Source organism: Spodoptera frugiperda, chromosome 7 (assembly GCF_023101765.2).
Source record: "Spodoptera frugiperda isolate SF20-4 chromosome 7, AGI-APGP_CSIRO_Sfru_2.0, whole genome shotgun sequence".
Classification (NCBI taxonomy): domain Eukaryota; kingdom Metazoa; phylum Arthropoda; class Insecta; order Lepidoptera; family Noctuidae; genus Spodoptera; species Spodoptera frugiperda.
Window position 1 is genome coordinate 10956795 of NC_064218.1, and position 15405 is coordinate 10972199.

General features: G+C 38.5%; 3 protein-coding genes across 3 annotated transcripts; all 3 read left to right on the top strand.

Moving 5' to 3' along the window:
- Window positions 1–71: 71 nt before the first annotated feature.
- LOC118265763 (3-ketoacyl-CoA thiolase, mitochondrial-like) lies at window positions 72–6255 on the top strand. Its single transcript, XM_035578916.2, has 8 exons — window positions 72–239; window positions 3510–3676; window positions 3956–4087; window positions 4304–4568; window positions 4687–4862; window positions 5067–5261; window positions 5393–5547; window positions 5936–6255. The coding sequence occupies exons 1-8, from the start codon at window positions 221–223 to the stop codon at window positions 6015–6017; spliced, it is 1191 nt and encodes a 396-aa protein (XP_035434809.1). The 5' UTR covers window positions 72–220; the 3' UTR covers window positions 6018–6255.
- Window positions 6256–8679: 2424 nt separating this feature from the next.
- On the top strand, window positions 8680–11105 carry LOC118266304 (3-ketoacyl-CoA thiolase, mitochondrial-like). Its single transcript, XM_035579707.2, has 9 exons — window positions 8680–8764; window positions 9010–9067; window positions 9200–9357; window positions 9442–9576; window positions 9654–9918; window positions 10047–10219; window positions 10298–10498; window positions 10578–10732; window positions 10864–11105. Exons 2-9 carry the CDS (start codon window positions 9046–9048, stop codon window positions 10943–10945), a joined length of 1191 nt encoding a protein of 396 aa, XP_035435600.2. The 5' UTR covers window positions 8680–8764; window positions 9010–9045; the 3' UTR covers window positions 10946–11105.
- Window positions 11106–11859: 754 nt separating this feature from the next.
- On the top strand, window positions 11860–15212 carry LOC118266245 (3-ketoacyl-CoA thiolase, mitochondrial-like). Its single transcript, XM_035579646.2, has 8 exons — window positions 11860–12120; window positions 12739–12905; window positions 12978–13112; window positions 13195–13459; window positions 13538–13713; window positions 13856–14056; window positions 14372–14526; window positions 14886–15212. The coding sequence occupies exons 1-8, from the start codon at window positions 12099–12101 to the stop codon at window positions 14965–14967; spliced, it is 1203 nt and encodes a 400-aa protein (XP_035435539.2). The 5' UTR covers window positions 11860–12098; the 3' UTR covers window positions 14968–15212.
- The last annotated feature ends 193 nt before the right edge of the window (window positions 15213–15405 follow it).

The window sequence follows — 15405 nt, forward strand, 5'->3', positions numbered from 1 at the left end:
ATACCTACTGAACTGAATTTATGATCTTGCCACCCCGGATTCATTCGTTCAGTTATCAGCAAATCATTCAATTTACAATGTGTTATCAGTCCATTCAATCGGTCTACAAAAGACAGCGTTTAATTAGTTCAATGTTCATTCAATAGTTGTGAAGTGTGTGGTGGTGTGTGTTGCGGAGAGTTAATTAATTTTTACGAAAAGTACCTTACATACCTCCAAAATGTCCGTAGCAGCTAAAGGTAAGATATCGTACAAATCATAATAATGTTATAATGCATAATTGATGTGATGATTCATTAAAATTAATAAACTGTTACCGAGGGGTCAAACTCCAAAGTTTTAACAAACAACTTTTCCAATCCAATTGGATATGAATATGAACTATTGTACTAGATATTATCTTGTGAATTATTCAATTAGATTAACAGAATAAGAGTGTATTCAGAATTTGACCTCAGATTTTGTTTATTTTACCAACTAAATTCACCAGTAGCAGAACTGTATACGTAGCGGGAATTTAGAAAAAGCAGCAAAAACAATGCATGCGCGTTGCGGGTTGAATGTCCGTAGGTTTTTGGGAACTAGATACTTGTACACTTACCTAGGTAGTAGGTACCTACCTACCTAATCTAAGGGAATATTCCATATAATATCTAGGTAGGTAATTACATAGGTAATGTATCTAATCTAGCGTAACTAATTTGGTCGTACCTAAGACATTTTTTACTACACTATTTAAATATACGGATCTGTATTCGATTCCGACTTGACACCTAGCGACTACATCACAGTAAATCAGAGTTCGTGAATCTAATTGCCACAAAAACAATGCAATGGCAATCAACATTATTTGATTGTATAAGTAGTCTTTAAAAGCACAAATAGATCGGTACCGGACTATATTCCGACGCACATTTTTTACGGATACCACCGGACCGCTGAATCTGTTGAATCAGAGTAACGGCACGGTTGGATGGTCTGGACAATACGGTGACGGTTCGGTTCGATCGTCTATTAGTTATTGCTTTGAAAGTTGCTCTATTACAATTAGTTACTATTCCTGCTTACCGCCTTAACCTTCTTCTTCCCGTACCCCTGCGGAAGGGACTAGGAGAGGTTTCTAACTATAGCCTTCTTCACATCTGGTTACTAATATAGAGTTATTTGCTATGTGGTGACGGCAAAGTGCCCTTACTTCCCGCGGGTGTTATAAGAGCTGAATAAGGGACTAGACATAACCACAACAGAGGCTGGGTGGCCGGTCCGACCCGGTCTCTGTTCTGTGGTAACAAACCTGAATTCTTTAAACTGCGATCTTCTACTCGCCTGCTAAGCGATTATGGCAAAGCCCCTCTTATTTAGAGTAAGCTGATAACTCAGGCGTTTGTTCAACAGTGGACGTCTCTCGGCGGATGATGATGATGAAGAAGATATTGATTACCCAGGTCCAGTATAGGACTAGGTCCTGTTGATTGAGCAATCGTTTTTAATCGAGTTTCTGTCTGTGGATCCAATCCAATGATGACTTGTGATTTGTTAATCATGCCGCATGTCGTATGATATTTATCATTATCATACGTACCTAATAGTAGTTAGCTAACAAGATTGACAAATTACCTTTCAGTTTTTCAGTTTCCCTTACCCTGTTTGGTCGGTCCACTTTCGAAATACCTCGAACTTTTATCATGTCAGGCAATGCTAATTCTTTGTCCTGGCTTTTTCTCAACTATGTTGATTGTGTGGGGTCATCACTGATCTTCTTAACCGAAACTAGTTAATGTCAAAATGAACCGATTTTGCTCGATAAAAAATGAGAATACGTAAATACTGTGTCATATACGTTTGTACTTTACCTGCTTAGTCTAAACCTAGTCATTAATTAAGAGAGTACAATTGACTTTAAAGAGATTGCTACATTAAAGGTGCCAATCACGTTCATTACACAACCAATAGGTATGACAATAATTTAACCGTGAATATGTTTTTATAAACGTTATTAACTAAAGAAGCTTAGGGATGGTAAACAAGTATTTCTTATTGACGTCAGCAGTTTTTATAGTCATATTTCAACATATAAAAAGGTATGATGAATCGACCCTTCCCCATCTATTGATAGTAGTTAATAAATATTCAGCTGTCTGTTATTAAGCAATTTTTCATTTCTATATTTTACTATCATTATTGTAAGCGAAATGTCTGTAGTTATAAGTAAAAAAAGCAAAAAGCACCGCAAAAGTCTACTAACACGCAATCTCTTTGACATTTTGTAATAAATATCTAATTAACTTTTTAGATAAATCTTAACTTTCAGTGTCTCGGCCATTGACTGTTACTATCATCTACCCCCATGCAGGAGATTAAATTATATAACTATTTTTACGGATAAAGTTCTTAATTAATTATTTATGCTATCGGCTTACTCTCGTAACACAACACTGCGATTGTCGCCGAATGCTGCTCATGAAGATGAGGCTCTAGCATAGCTTGAAAACTAATAGAGTTGCATATTAATTAATTTAGTTTGTCTCACGAAAGATATAATAAAATAAAGTTCTTATATAAAACAAGAGTCATTGACATATACTTCCAATACATTGTAGTGTTAAATGTGGTTATATCACCAGGGTCGGCGGTCCAACAGTGTTCTCTATGCCAAGTTTAAAATGGAGGTCAAAGTCGACGCGTTAATTTTAGACTACGAAATTACACTGACTTTACTTATCTTTAAAAGGATTTCTCTATCAATGTTCGTCGATTCGTTTATCAGCTGTTAGTTTGCCCCCACTGCAAAAATTGTAGATAGGAATTTTTTTGTAATTGCAAACAACTCACTGTAGATACCTAATAATTATAATCGCGTACTCGTATTTTCTTTACTCGGCGGTTTGATGTCGGAGTGGTAAAAGGCTGGAAGTTTTTTTTTTGAGGGGTGTAAATCAATCAATTTCTTTTCCCGCCTTAGGCGAGGCGAGAGCTGGAGCCCCGGTAAACCCGCTATGTAGTCCGCAGCTCAGGATCGGGCATCAGCTACATTTTTTATTTGGTGATCAAAACATGGGTCGTAATCGTAGTAACTACACTAAACTTGCAAAGGACCAAGCTTTGACGTCAATTACTAATCAAATTGAATTAACACCCACACGGTACAAAGTCCCACAGCGGCCAAGAGAGAGGGAGAAAACAATAGAATACTTATTTTAAGTAACCCTCAACCAAATACATATTTTAAAAATAACAATTATGGCGTAGCTAGTGACTGCAACTGCGTACTAGTTTAGATAAAGTTAAGCCTGAGGATTATCAACAAAAAATAACAATACCTGAAGTAATCCTTGTTCTAATACATTTGCGTTTAGAAATTACATAACACCTATATCTTTACCAACTCGGGGATCGAACTAAACAGCTTAACCACTAGATAATTAATAGATCGACAGAACGATTAAAACTATCGTTAAGTCTAGACATCCTACTCAGAATTCTGATAGAACTATGTTTAATTTGTCTAGGTATATTCATCGTGGGTGCCAAGCGCACAGCTTTCGGCACCTTCGGTGGCGTGTTCCGCAACACAACCGCCACTGAGCTGCAGACAGCAGCTACTGTAGCGGCCCTGAAGGAGGCTGGAGTTGCCCCCGAGAAGGTCGACTCCATAGTCGTGGGCCAGGTCATGACGGTAAGTACCAGACAACCCAGAAATTGGTGTATCTTTCATTATACTGATATGAAAGAACAGGAAGACTACGGAGAAATGAGGGATGGATTGTGTGAGGAATGAAATAAAGGCACATTCGGTCCTGTCATGATATCTGTTACAAGAGAATGGAAAAAATAAGAATTAAGTAGTGGCCCCAACTAATTTTGGACAAGGAAAAAAGATTAAGGGAAGCGCTTAGCTTAATAACTCGTCTCGTATTCAATTCTACACACAAAAATCATTATTTATCCTACACAGGCATCTCAAACAGACGGTATCTTCATTCCCCGCCATGTCATGCTGAAGGCAGGCATCCCACAAGACAAGCCAGCGCTTGGCGTCAACAGGCTCTGTGGTTCTGGTTTCCAATCAGTCGTCAACAGCGCACAGGTAAGCACATACATATTTAAAGTTAGTATAGTACAGCTCTATGCTCCTGACTTAATTAAATGTAATGGCATCACGTCTATTGTAAAAAGAAGTTTCCAAATATCTGCTGATAGAATATAACTGATAGGTTCAGGTCATGCTTCTCTCATTTGTAATTAAACATGCTGCATAAAGCAAAAAATTGCGCCTAAATGTTACTTATCTGACATCCTATAGGACATCTTAACCGGTGCTGCCAAGATCTCCGTCGCCGGTGGAGTAGAGAACATGTCTCAAGCCCCCTTTGCAGTCAGGAACGTGAGATTCGGAACAGCTTTAGGTTCATCTTATGCTTTCGAAGACACATTGTGGGCTGGTCTCACCGACTCGTACTGCGGTCTCCCCATGGGTATGACTGCTGAGAAGCTCGGAGCACAGTTCGGTATCAAGAGGGATGAGGTTGATAACTTCGCGCTGAGGTCCCAACAGAGGTGGAAGGCCGGTAAGTTGAATAATTTAACATTGTCTACTTGAACTTGTGACACAATTTATTCATTTATATTATGGAAGTTTCTTCTTTATTATTAAATTTAATGAAAATGACGTAACTCTTTACCCAGCCCAAGACGCGGGTGTCTTCAAGGCTGAGATTACCCCAGTGACCTTGACAGTGAAGAGGAAGGAGGTCAAAGTTGAAGTGGACGAACACCCTCGTCCTCAGACCACCATTGAGGGTCTTAAGAAACTGCCTCCTGTGTTCAAGAAGGAAGGTCTGGTCACCGCTGGTACTGCGTCTGTAAGTATCTCATCATCAGGATATCAATTTAACAGGATATAAGACACAATCAGCAATGAATGGTATTAAAAACAAAGAAGACTGCTATTATAGATCCGATCATTGCATTCATTTACTTTTTTCTTTTTGTATCTTAGATCACTTAATACAAAATACACTTACTTAGGAATTTTCAAGGTTCTAATCTCCATCACCCCTCTCTAGGGTATCAGTGACGGTGCCGGAGCCATCGTCCTGGCTGGTGAAGAAGCTGCCAAGGGTCTGAAGCCCCTCGCTCGGCTAGTCGGCTGGTCCTACGTTGGAGTAGACCCCAGCATCATGGGCGTCGGCCCAGTGCCTGCTATCGAGAACCTCCTCAAGGTCACCAAGATGTCCCTCAATGACATCGACCTGATTGAGGTGGGTACATTTCCTTTTCTCATGCAAATATCAGTTTTACTGTCTACAAGTTTAAGTTGTTTTTACCAAATCATGTTTCGTATTTGTTAGTGATACTTTTTAAAGTATTTATTGATGTTTTCTTTGAATAGATCAACGAGGCGTTCTGCGCCCAGACCCTGGCCTGCGCCAAGGCTCTGAAGCTTGACATGGAGAAGCTGAATGTGAACGGAGGTGCCACTGCCCTGGGACATCCTCTCGGAGCCTCTGGATCCCGTATCACCGCACACTTGGTGCATGAGCTCAGGTAATGGAAGTAAACTTGCAGACTTGTACTTTGTTCAGCAGTGGACTTCTGGCTTATGATAGTCATAGTGCTAAGTCTGGTTCTTTGATTAATGTCCTAGTTTTAGATTTATTGAAGAGCTCTTGAGTATAGTTTCTACCATTCAAGTGTCCCATACTCTTTCCCTGTTTGGCCCACCTGAGTTTTTTGTCTGTATCGCCATATAAATATGGAAAACAATGTGTTATCTAATCCAATACTGATAAAAAGATAAGTGTGACCAAATAAATATGATACAAGTACCATTTGAAAAATTTATTTTGTTATTATATGAAATGAGAATGGCACTATGATCATTGATTATGATGGTGAATTTGAGTCTATTATTCATTATTTGTTTTTTCTCTAGACGTCGCGGCCTAAAGCGTGGTATTGGCTCCGCGTGCATCGGAGGAGGCCAAGGCATCGCGCTCATGGTGGAAACCGTCTAAACAACAGAACTTAAGTGAACGAGTGAATGAATGGAACGAATGAATGATTGAACATAAGAAGCAAATACAATATTAATCGTTTGAGAAATGTGAACCAAGTTTTTTACTAAAATGATTATTATCTATCATGAATTTATATTGTAATCATTTCTGTGTATAATAAAATATTCTTGTCATTTGTTATTGTACGGCTACTGCCAAGAATGTAAATAAATGATATTTATCTCGTCCATAAAGACGCTGTTACTTAATGCTAAGTCAATCATATTTTGATAGCGTTTATTATAAGAAGTATTAACTTTTGGAGGTTATTTAATTATATGTTATAAAAAAAATCTGCGTTCTTTTTTCAAAATTTCCCTAAGCCTTATATTTAGTTCAAGTATCAAGGTACATTATGAAGATATTATCAGGGGTTGACCACAAACAACAAGTCCTCAATATGAAATACAGCTTAAGCCTTACCCCAATGATGACATGAAGAGAATATTAGCCGAAAAATAACAATCAGTAAAGGAAATAAACAGATTATTAAAATATCGTTAGATGGAACGAAGTAAAAGATCATACTTATTTTATTTATGGCTCCAGCCTTTGACTTATATTGATACACAGGCAGGGGGTGACTACCAAACTCAATTAATGGGCCCCGGAAACGTCCGCTAGCATTTAGCGAGAACAGGGGCAACATACGCTAAGCTTGAGGAAGGAGAGGCATCCCACGGCTATCAGAGCAGTCCCGAAAGTACGGTCAGGACCCCTACCAGCATCTTACTGGGATACATTCTTCCCCCGAGTGGAGTTGAAGGCAACTCCACTTTTGCGAATCTCCACTCAATTAACGCAGGAGACGCCTGTCCGGTTATTATTAATATTCTATTATTAATCAATCATCAATAAAAAAGCTGCAAACATGAATAGCTATTTTATAAAATTATTTTATTTTATAAAATAACTAGCTTCCGCCCGCGACTCCGTCCGCGCGGATGTCGGTCTCGCGTGGAAGTTTTATTTCTCCATTTTGAGTAACTCTGACAATGACATCTTATAAATATCTATTGATTGGACCCAAATACGGCGAGGCCCATAATAATTAAGGAGATCCCTCTATTGAACTACTGCTGTTGAGCTCGCGTTGATAGAAAAATAAAATTTTTTTCTACGATTTTTGATAAAAAGTACCTATTTTATGCCCAGGATTAAGGTATAATTATACCAAGTTTCATCGAAATCGAACCGTTAGTTTTCACTGATGCCTGATATAGACAGACAGACACAAAAAAATCACATATTTGGGTTTGGTATCGATCTAGTAACAGCCCCTGCTATTTATTCTTTCAATATTTTTAATGTACAGAATTGACCCTTCTACAGATTTACATTATTATAATATAAATGAATGAATGAATGCATGAATGAATAAATAAATGGATGAATGAATTAATGAATGAGAGTGTTATAAACGTAAGAGTAGACAAATATAATCAGAAAGCTCTAAACTGCTAAGCTATCGGGAGTTATACGTGTTATTGTGAGTCTACCATAAAAGATAGACATTTACTATCGTGGAGATTTTTTAAACAATTTTAAGGAGAACATTTCCGTCATATATGATTTCTGTGTAGCTTTAACCTAAAGGCTGCACACGCGGGAAGCTTAAAAAGTGGAGTAAGTTCTCCTATTTTCCCAACATTTCCCTTCACTGCTCTGCTCCTATTGATCGTAGCGTGATGGAAAGTATACTATAACCTGCCCAGGAGTATGAAGAACAATTGTACCAAGTTTCGTTGAAATCTGTCAAGTGGTTTTTGTTTCTATAAAGAACATACAGACAGACAGACAAAAAATTTTCTGATTGCATTTTTGGCGTCAGTATCGATCACTAATCACCCGCTGATAGTTATTTTGGAAATATATTTCATGTACAGAATTGACCTCTCTACAGATTTATTATAAGTAGAAGAAGATGTAACCAAGAATTGTATTGTGAATCTGATTGAAAAAGAGCAAATAGCTACACTAGAGGACTGACCGACAGACAGACGTTATTAATGTTATTAAGTGCCTTCATGGTCTATTTGAAATAAATTATTTGGACTTTAAATCACAAAACAAAAACAGCCAATAATACTCATATTACTTATGATGAAACTTATAATGTTTATGTGAGGCGGCACTGTGCCGCTGAATGCCCAGTGAGTCCGGTGCGCGGTGCAGGGCGATGCTCCAGTGAGTCGGAGTAGTGAAGCTCGCAGTGTCCCACGGTGAGTCGGGGAATAGTCGATGCGAGGGTAGGTGCGTAGCTGATCTGCTCCGTGAAGCGAAGGTTGCTTCCCATTACATCGGGGTCACTTAATGGAACAGAGAGTAAAGTTCCCTAAAAAAGGAGGATCCTCCGACCAGGTGATCATGCCTGGCGGGCTTTCTGTTCGTTGGGATTTTCTAACCATATTTATTCGCATGTAAACTTTATATGTGCGATGTAGGATTTTTATCACGTTATCCGTTAATTTGCTCGTCGATAGCATATGTGGGACTTCTGTTCTGTCACTTGTCATGTGTCGCTACACAAAAAATTATAGGTACCGATTTTACTTATTGAATATAGCCAGCCATTAAACAATCATTACTTTTTTAGAATTTGTCTATAAATGCTACCTCACAACTCACAGCATCACAGTCACGCCCGACTAGACTAATAGGAAAGAATAAAAACAATACCGTGCAATTGGGGAAAAAGAAAAAGGGTGAGTTTACGTGAAAATTAATAGTAACAGAAAAAAAAACGTGTGTGTATAAAAGTGAAATGGTCCTAAAATACTGCCCTGTGGCATACCTAATTATTTCCTTAAAAAGAACATGGAAATTAAACTTTCATATGGCCGGTATATAATAGACAACAATAGAAAATACGTTACTGTGTCTCGCGTGGATCTGCGTTCAGCATAAGACGGGTTGATATTCTAATGATGAACTGATTAAATGTTTCTAGAGTTACGGTTCATCTGTTGAATGGAATGGAATTAAAATGGCAGTGCTTTTAAAGAAAGGTAAGTTCCCTACAATTACTTATTCAACTAGGGCAAGGGGTTTGAGAATAACCAATGTTCTAATTATATTTATTATTACCTAAATAAAGAAACTTTGAACGATATAGTTTAAAGTGATATGTTTCTTTCTAGGTATCTACGTAGTGGCTGGTAAGAGGACGCCTTTTGGAAAGAATGGAGGTTTACTCCGTGAAGTTTTGGCTGAGGATCTGTTCGCCACTGCGGCTGCAGCAGCCCTGAAGGCCAGTGGTATAGCCCCTGATCTCATAGACACTGTAAACATCGGGCAGGTTAGATATCCACTAATAACTAGGAAACAATTTGCCCCAAGTACCAAGTAAATCGTCTTTTAACTAGGTAATATATTGTTCTAGATTAGTTCATTATCACAATATGGGATGTCTGGTCGGCATGCAGCTCTGAAAGCAGGCATCCCTGCAGACCGACCTGTTCTCAGTCTAAACCAGATGTCTGGATCGGCCTTCAGTGGAATAATCTGCAGTGCACAGGTATGGATCGATTGAACAAGTTTCAATTACGTATCATCTAAAATAGTGTAAGTACTCATGGTTAATTTTTCTAACAGGAAATACTTCTAGGAGCTGCTAAAATGTCCCTTTGTGGTGGCATGGAAACATTATCTTCAGTTCCTTTCGTCGTCCGCGACATACGTCATGGTATACCATCGGGAAAGACTCCTCAATTCGAAGATTTCCTCCGATTGAGTTACTTAGATTCTTACTGCAATATGTATTTAATTGAAACTGTTGATGTCGTTGCTAAAATGTATGGTGTGACCAGAGAAGAAGCGGATAAATATGCTCTGAGATCACAAAAGAGATGGAAAGACGGTAAGTTCTGTGTGCTTTCAGTGATATTTATTGAAGGTAAATACTATATAGTGGATGAACTAAAGATGAAGAGAGCGAGGAAGTTGATAATGATGGATTAATTTCTAGGGATGTCACTTTACTTCTAGCGGACACTAAAAATATCTTCAACGAGGAGCTAGTTCCAGTTACAGTAAAAGAGAAAGGCCGTGAAGTTATCATGACGAAGGATGAGTTTCCACAGCCTGACATCACGTTTGACGAGCTCAGTCAATTGCCACCTGTGTTCAAAGATGGACTCGTTACATCTGGTAACTGCACCGTAAGTTAGAATTAGGTAAATACGGTGTAATGGTATTTTAGTTTCAGTGACTTTTAAGATGCTTACCATTTTTTGCAGGGAGCCAATGATGGCGCTGCAGCGGTGGTCTTAGCTAATGAAGAAGCTTTAACAACCCACAACTTGAAGCCATTAGCACGATTGGTGGGCTGGTCAACTGTAGGGATAGATCCAGTGAAGATGGGGATTGCGGCTATTCCGGCTACACGGACACTTCTCAAGACTACAGGATTGTCTATTGATGACATGGATTTAATTGAGGTAGATGTATAATTAACAATATTAAAAGAACCTACTAAGAAAGGTCCGAATAGTGAAACAATTCAATAAATAATTGCAGATACATGAAACATACGCAGCGACAACATTGATTACTGCCAGGGAGCTAGGCGTAGATCACGACAAACTAAACCTTAACGGAGGAGCACTCTCTATTGGTCACCCATCAGGGGCATCCGGAGCAAGATTGTTAACGCACCTCACGAATGAGCTCAGGTAAAACAGGCAGAAAGGATCATGTCTCATGACCAAATTAAAGGGATTTTAGGGCATATTCTATTCAAGAAAAGCATTTAAGTACATCAGGAAAACTTCAGTTTGGTAACTTCTTTTACTCTTTGTTCCAGACGACGAGGTTTAAAGAGAGGGTTAACAGCAATGTCCATAGCTGGTGGGCAAGGCATAGCCATGATCATCGAGGCTGTTTGAGACGTAAATCTAAGATAAGGAATCTTGAAGAAATATGGAGCATAGTGTTTGATTTGAAGTACATTCAATAAATAACTTGAACATTGTGTGCCAAACAAAAATTGACTAAGCGTTCACTTATTAAACAATGCAAAATAAATATAGCTAATTTGAAAATGTCGATAGATTTTCATTTCTCACTACTACCTACGTGTGTTTAATCAGTAAGAGCCCCAGTGCTTTTCTTTCTTTCGGGGAGATTTCAAGACAAAGATTTGTTCACGTAGTATTTTTTTAAGGGGGCTTCTCCAGTTCTCCCCCTTCGGCTAGGCGAGAGTAAGTGTCAGACTCTTACTGAATAAAAACTACCCCGTTCCTACTCCTGCTTGTCGAGCCGGAGCCTCGGTAAAACCGCAAGGTAGTCCGCAGCTCCGGAAAGAAAGCATTTTACTTAGAAAATAGAAAAAAGGAAACAAATATAAGAACAAATCGGATCTGTTTGTTTTTGTTAACATATACAAGGAGATATGGTGGTGAGACTTTGAACCCGTTAAGGCTGAGTACTACATCTAATTTTATGGACAAAAGTCGGGAATCGAATGGGTCGAATCCCCTCCCCCTAAAAATTATGGCTATTTTAATTTTTCACTTTTTTTGATATCAAAGGTTGTATGCGTCGTAGAAACAAAGAAAAAACGACAAACGGTAGCTAATAACCTTGGCTAACTAATTCATTAATTTTTCATATGTTTGATAATGTTTTGGTGAGAAAAAAAATCATTTGTTTTTTTTTACCGAAAAAATCACTATTTTTCAATACCTAATAAGAAGGCATTTTACTTAGAAAATAAAAAAAGGAAACAAATATAAGACCAAATCAGATCTGTTTGTTTTTGTTACATATAATAACGCAATATGTACACTGGTACATGCGAGACATAAGAGCAGATAAAATGGTCAAATGCACTCACTTACCTAAGAAATGTAAACTGCTGTCCTAACCGCAGGGATTACGAGTATTTGTTCACAAATAGTACTTAGCTTTGAACCGCCGAGATCGTTGTAAGTATAAGATAAAATTGGACAAATACTACTACTATTGAACAAGCAGTCCCGTATTGCAACCTTGTATCTCAAAGACTGTGGTCGGTGTCTGAAATTATTTAGTGAAAACATGGCAGTTACTTTGAAAAGTGGTGAGAATATTAAGATACTATTTGATTTTTTTATGGTATAAGTCGGTAAACGAGCAGACGGATCACCTGATGGTAAGCAATCAACGCCGCCCATGGACACCCGAAACACCAGAGGCGTTGCAAGTGCGTTGCCGGCCTTTTAAGGGTTAGGAATTTAAGGGTTGTTGGAGAATCGGGGATTGGGAAGATTGGAAAGGAGGGTAATTGGGCCTCCGGTAACCTTACTCACACAACGCAAGCGTTGTTACATGTCGGTTTTCTGTGAGGCCATGGTATCACTCCGGTTGAGTCGACCCATTCGTGCCGAAGCATGGTTCTCCCACACTTGATCTAATTAAGATTTAGTAGTAATCGCTTAAAACTTGTTTAAATGCGCCGCTTTAATAAACAAATAAATGAGGAGCTACATGATGTCAACGACCAATAGAATACTCATGTAATTAAAGAAAAAGAAGTCGTTTATCATCGAAATGCGATATTATTTAATGTTAAGTCATAACATTTGCAATATGACCACAAAAATATGCATTTATAAAACTAAGCTCATTAAGATTTATTTGATTCGATGCGTTATGGCAGCATGTGAGTGTCCAACTAATGATTCTTTACTTTCTATAGGTATATACATAGTAGCAGCAAAACGCACGCCATTTGCAAAAATGGGAAGAGAGTTTAAAGACATTCATCCTTCAGAACTGTTTGCGATTGCAGCCAGGGAGGCTTTTAAATCGTGTCGTCTGTCACCTAATCTAATTGACACAGTGAATGTGGGACAAGTTTATACGGTAGCTACTACTTCTCTATTCTCATCTCATTGTTCTTCTTCTTGTCTACTTATCCTTACGAAGTGATTTCAGATAAGTGGTTCATCAGACGGCATCCTAACTCCCAGACATTCTGGCCTTAGGTCCGGGGTACCATATGACAGACCAACTCTTGGAGTCAACCGATTATGTGGATCTGGGTTTGAAGCTATAGTTAATAGTGCACGAGTATGTTATCTCTTCATACATAAGTAAGTCCTAGCGGATACAATGAACCCTTCTGAGATTTAACTTCTTTCGTTTTTTACAGGATATACTGTTCGGACCAGCACAAATATCTTTAGCAGGAGGAACAGAAAACATGTCAGCGATACCGTTCTTAGTCAGAGGTTTCCGTTTTGGCACACAGCTCGGCAAACCTATGGATTTTGAGGATTATTTAAAAGCAGGTTCTGTGGATTCCTACTGCAACTTCAGTATGGCACAGACATCAGAAAATCTGGCAGAGATGTATAAGTTGAAAAGAGACCAAGTTGACGAATATGCTTTGAAATCACAAATGAAGTGGAAAGCAGGTACAAAACTTACCAGAAATAATTTTAAGATGATTTGGTTAGGATCTAGAAGAATATTTATATGGCAAGTTTTTGTAGGTTTCGATGAGGGTGCTTTTAAAGAAGAAATAGTACCAGTATCAGTGATAGTAAACGGTAAGCAAGTGGTGGTGGACAAAGATCAACACCCGCGACCAAACACCACAATGGAAGCTCTCAGCAAACTACCAACATTGTTCCGAGAAGGGGGAGTTGGCACAGTTGGCAATTCTACTGTAAGTCTTGTTGAAAGTAGGATTATAGGCTTAAGATTAATCTATATCAATAATACGTGCATGATAATATTATACAGATTATTATGTTACAAGTATTCCACAGACCTATACGTAAATAATGACACATTTCTCTGTCTTCAAGGGTGTCAACGATGGCGCAGGAGTTCTTATCGTTGCAAGTGAAGAAGCAATCAAACAACAGAACTTGACTCCACTGGTCAGACTGGTTGCATGGTCTCATGCTGGAGTAGAACCGAGGATCATGGGGTTGGGGCCTGTTCCAGCAATAAGACAGTTGCTAAAAGCTACCGGCTTCACAATGGACGATATAGATATGATCGAGGTTAGTATTTTAAAATGACAATATGAGAACAACAACCCTTAAATTCCTAACTCCCAAAATGCCGGCAACGCGCTTGTCACGCCTCTGGTGTCTCAAGTGTCCATGGGCGGCGGCGATTGTGATACGTCTGCTGGTTTACCGGCGTGTACCATAAAAAAAAGAGAATTTAGACAATTGGAGTAACTAAAACGAATTTATTTCATTACATCAACATTTACCATGGCTTCTGCAATGAGCCGACTGAAGGCTAATGACTAACTTTGTCGTTGCCATCATTGTTCTTAAAACCTATAACTCATGTCCACTACTGTCCAGATAAACGAGCAGTTTGCGGCCCAGGCTTTAGCCAATGTGATAGAGTTGGACCTCGACCAGACCAAGCTGAACATGAACGGAGGTGCCATCGCTTTAGGACACCCTGCTGCCGCTTCTGGAGCCCGGATAGCTGCCCATATTGCGCATGAGCTTAGGTTTTTGAATTTCTTTTTTTATTATCATAGTAAATCACCATCTTTTTTATGGAATAGAGGTCAAATGAGCACGCGGATGTATGCAGGCACGCATGGATACCGGCAACACCAGAGGAGTCACATTTAAACGTTATCTTCTGGATAATTAGACAGATTGCACAATTATAGGTGCCAAAGCTTTCAATCGGTCTGTGGCTAGGAAAAGGACTTATCAATGAAAGTCCTTTTGCTTTTAAGTAGTATTAATTAAGTCACTTTCAATCCAATTATTGAAGTTTTAAGCAATGCGATCTACCACGTTCCTACTTGAGTACTTTAAGTCTTAATCCTAACTGATTATAGTTCGTTTTTGTTTGCAGACGTCGAGGTCTAAAGCGAGGTATCGGTGCTACATGTATTGGAGGTGGTCAGGGCATCGCTGTACTTCTCGAGACAGTGTGAATGACAGGAAACTGAATAAATTGTATTACTATGTAAATCCACTAGAATCTGATTAACTTTTTGTCAATGTATTCACTAAAGAATACACGCATTATAATACCTAGTGATTATTTAATATCAATTAGTATTCTTGTGCTAATAATAACTTAAGTTGCCTTATATTTTTGGATTCATGCAAAGTTGGGCTTAAGAATTATTATTATCTGCGGAGAATTATATAAGTATAAATAAATAAGAAAGTGTGATTTGAGTTTCGTGCACCTAATATTCTATTGAAAGACACAATTATAAGATTGCCAGAATAGTATGGAATAGAACTAGGGGTTACGGAACGGCGAATTTCGAAAACCAAAAGACCTTTACACGTGCATTCTTCCTAGACATCATAGCAAAATCATAAAAAATAATCATATTATTTCTAGTCCGGTTAAAGCAACT

Coding starts and splice junctions, on each gene's coding strand:
- LOC118265763 (XM_035578916.2), top strand. Junction 4,088..4,303: donor CAGTCGTCAACAGCGCACAG/GTAAGCACATAC, acceptor GACATCCTATAG/GACATCTTAACCGGTGCTGC. Junction 5,262..5,392: donor ATGACATCGACCTGATTGAG/GTGGGTACATTT, acceptor TTCTTTGAATAG/ATCAACGAGGCGTTCTGCGC.
- LOC118266304 (XM_035579707.2), top strand. CDS start 9,046: ATGGCAGTGCTTTTAAAGAAAG. Junction 9,358..9,441: donor ACACTGTAAACATCGGGCAG/GTTAGATATCCA, acceptor ATATTGTTCTAG/ATTAGTTCATTATCACAATA. Junction 10,499..10,577: donor ATGACATGGATTTAATTGAG/GTAGATGTATAA, acceptor AAATAATTGCAG/ATACATGAAACATACGCAGC.
- LOC118266245 (XM_035579646.2), top strand. CDS start 12,099: ATGGCAGTTACTTTGAAAAGTG. Junction 12,906..12,977: donor ATGTGGGACAAGTTTATACG/GTAGCTACTACT, acceptor AAGTGATTTCAG/ATAAGTGGTTCATCAGACGG. Junction 14,527..14,885: donor CATATTGCGCATGAGCTTAG/GTTTTTGAATTT, acceptor TTTTGTTTGCAG/ACGTCGAGGTCTAAAGCGAG.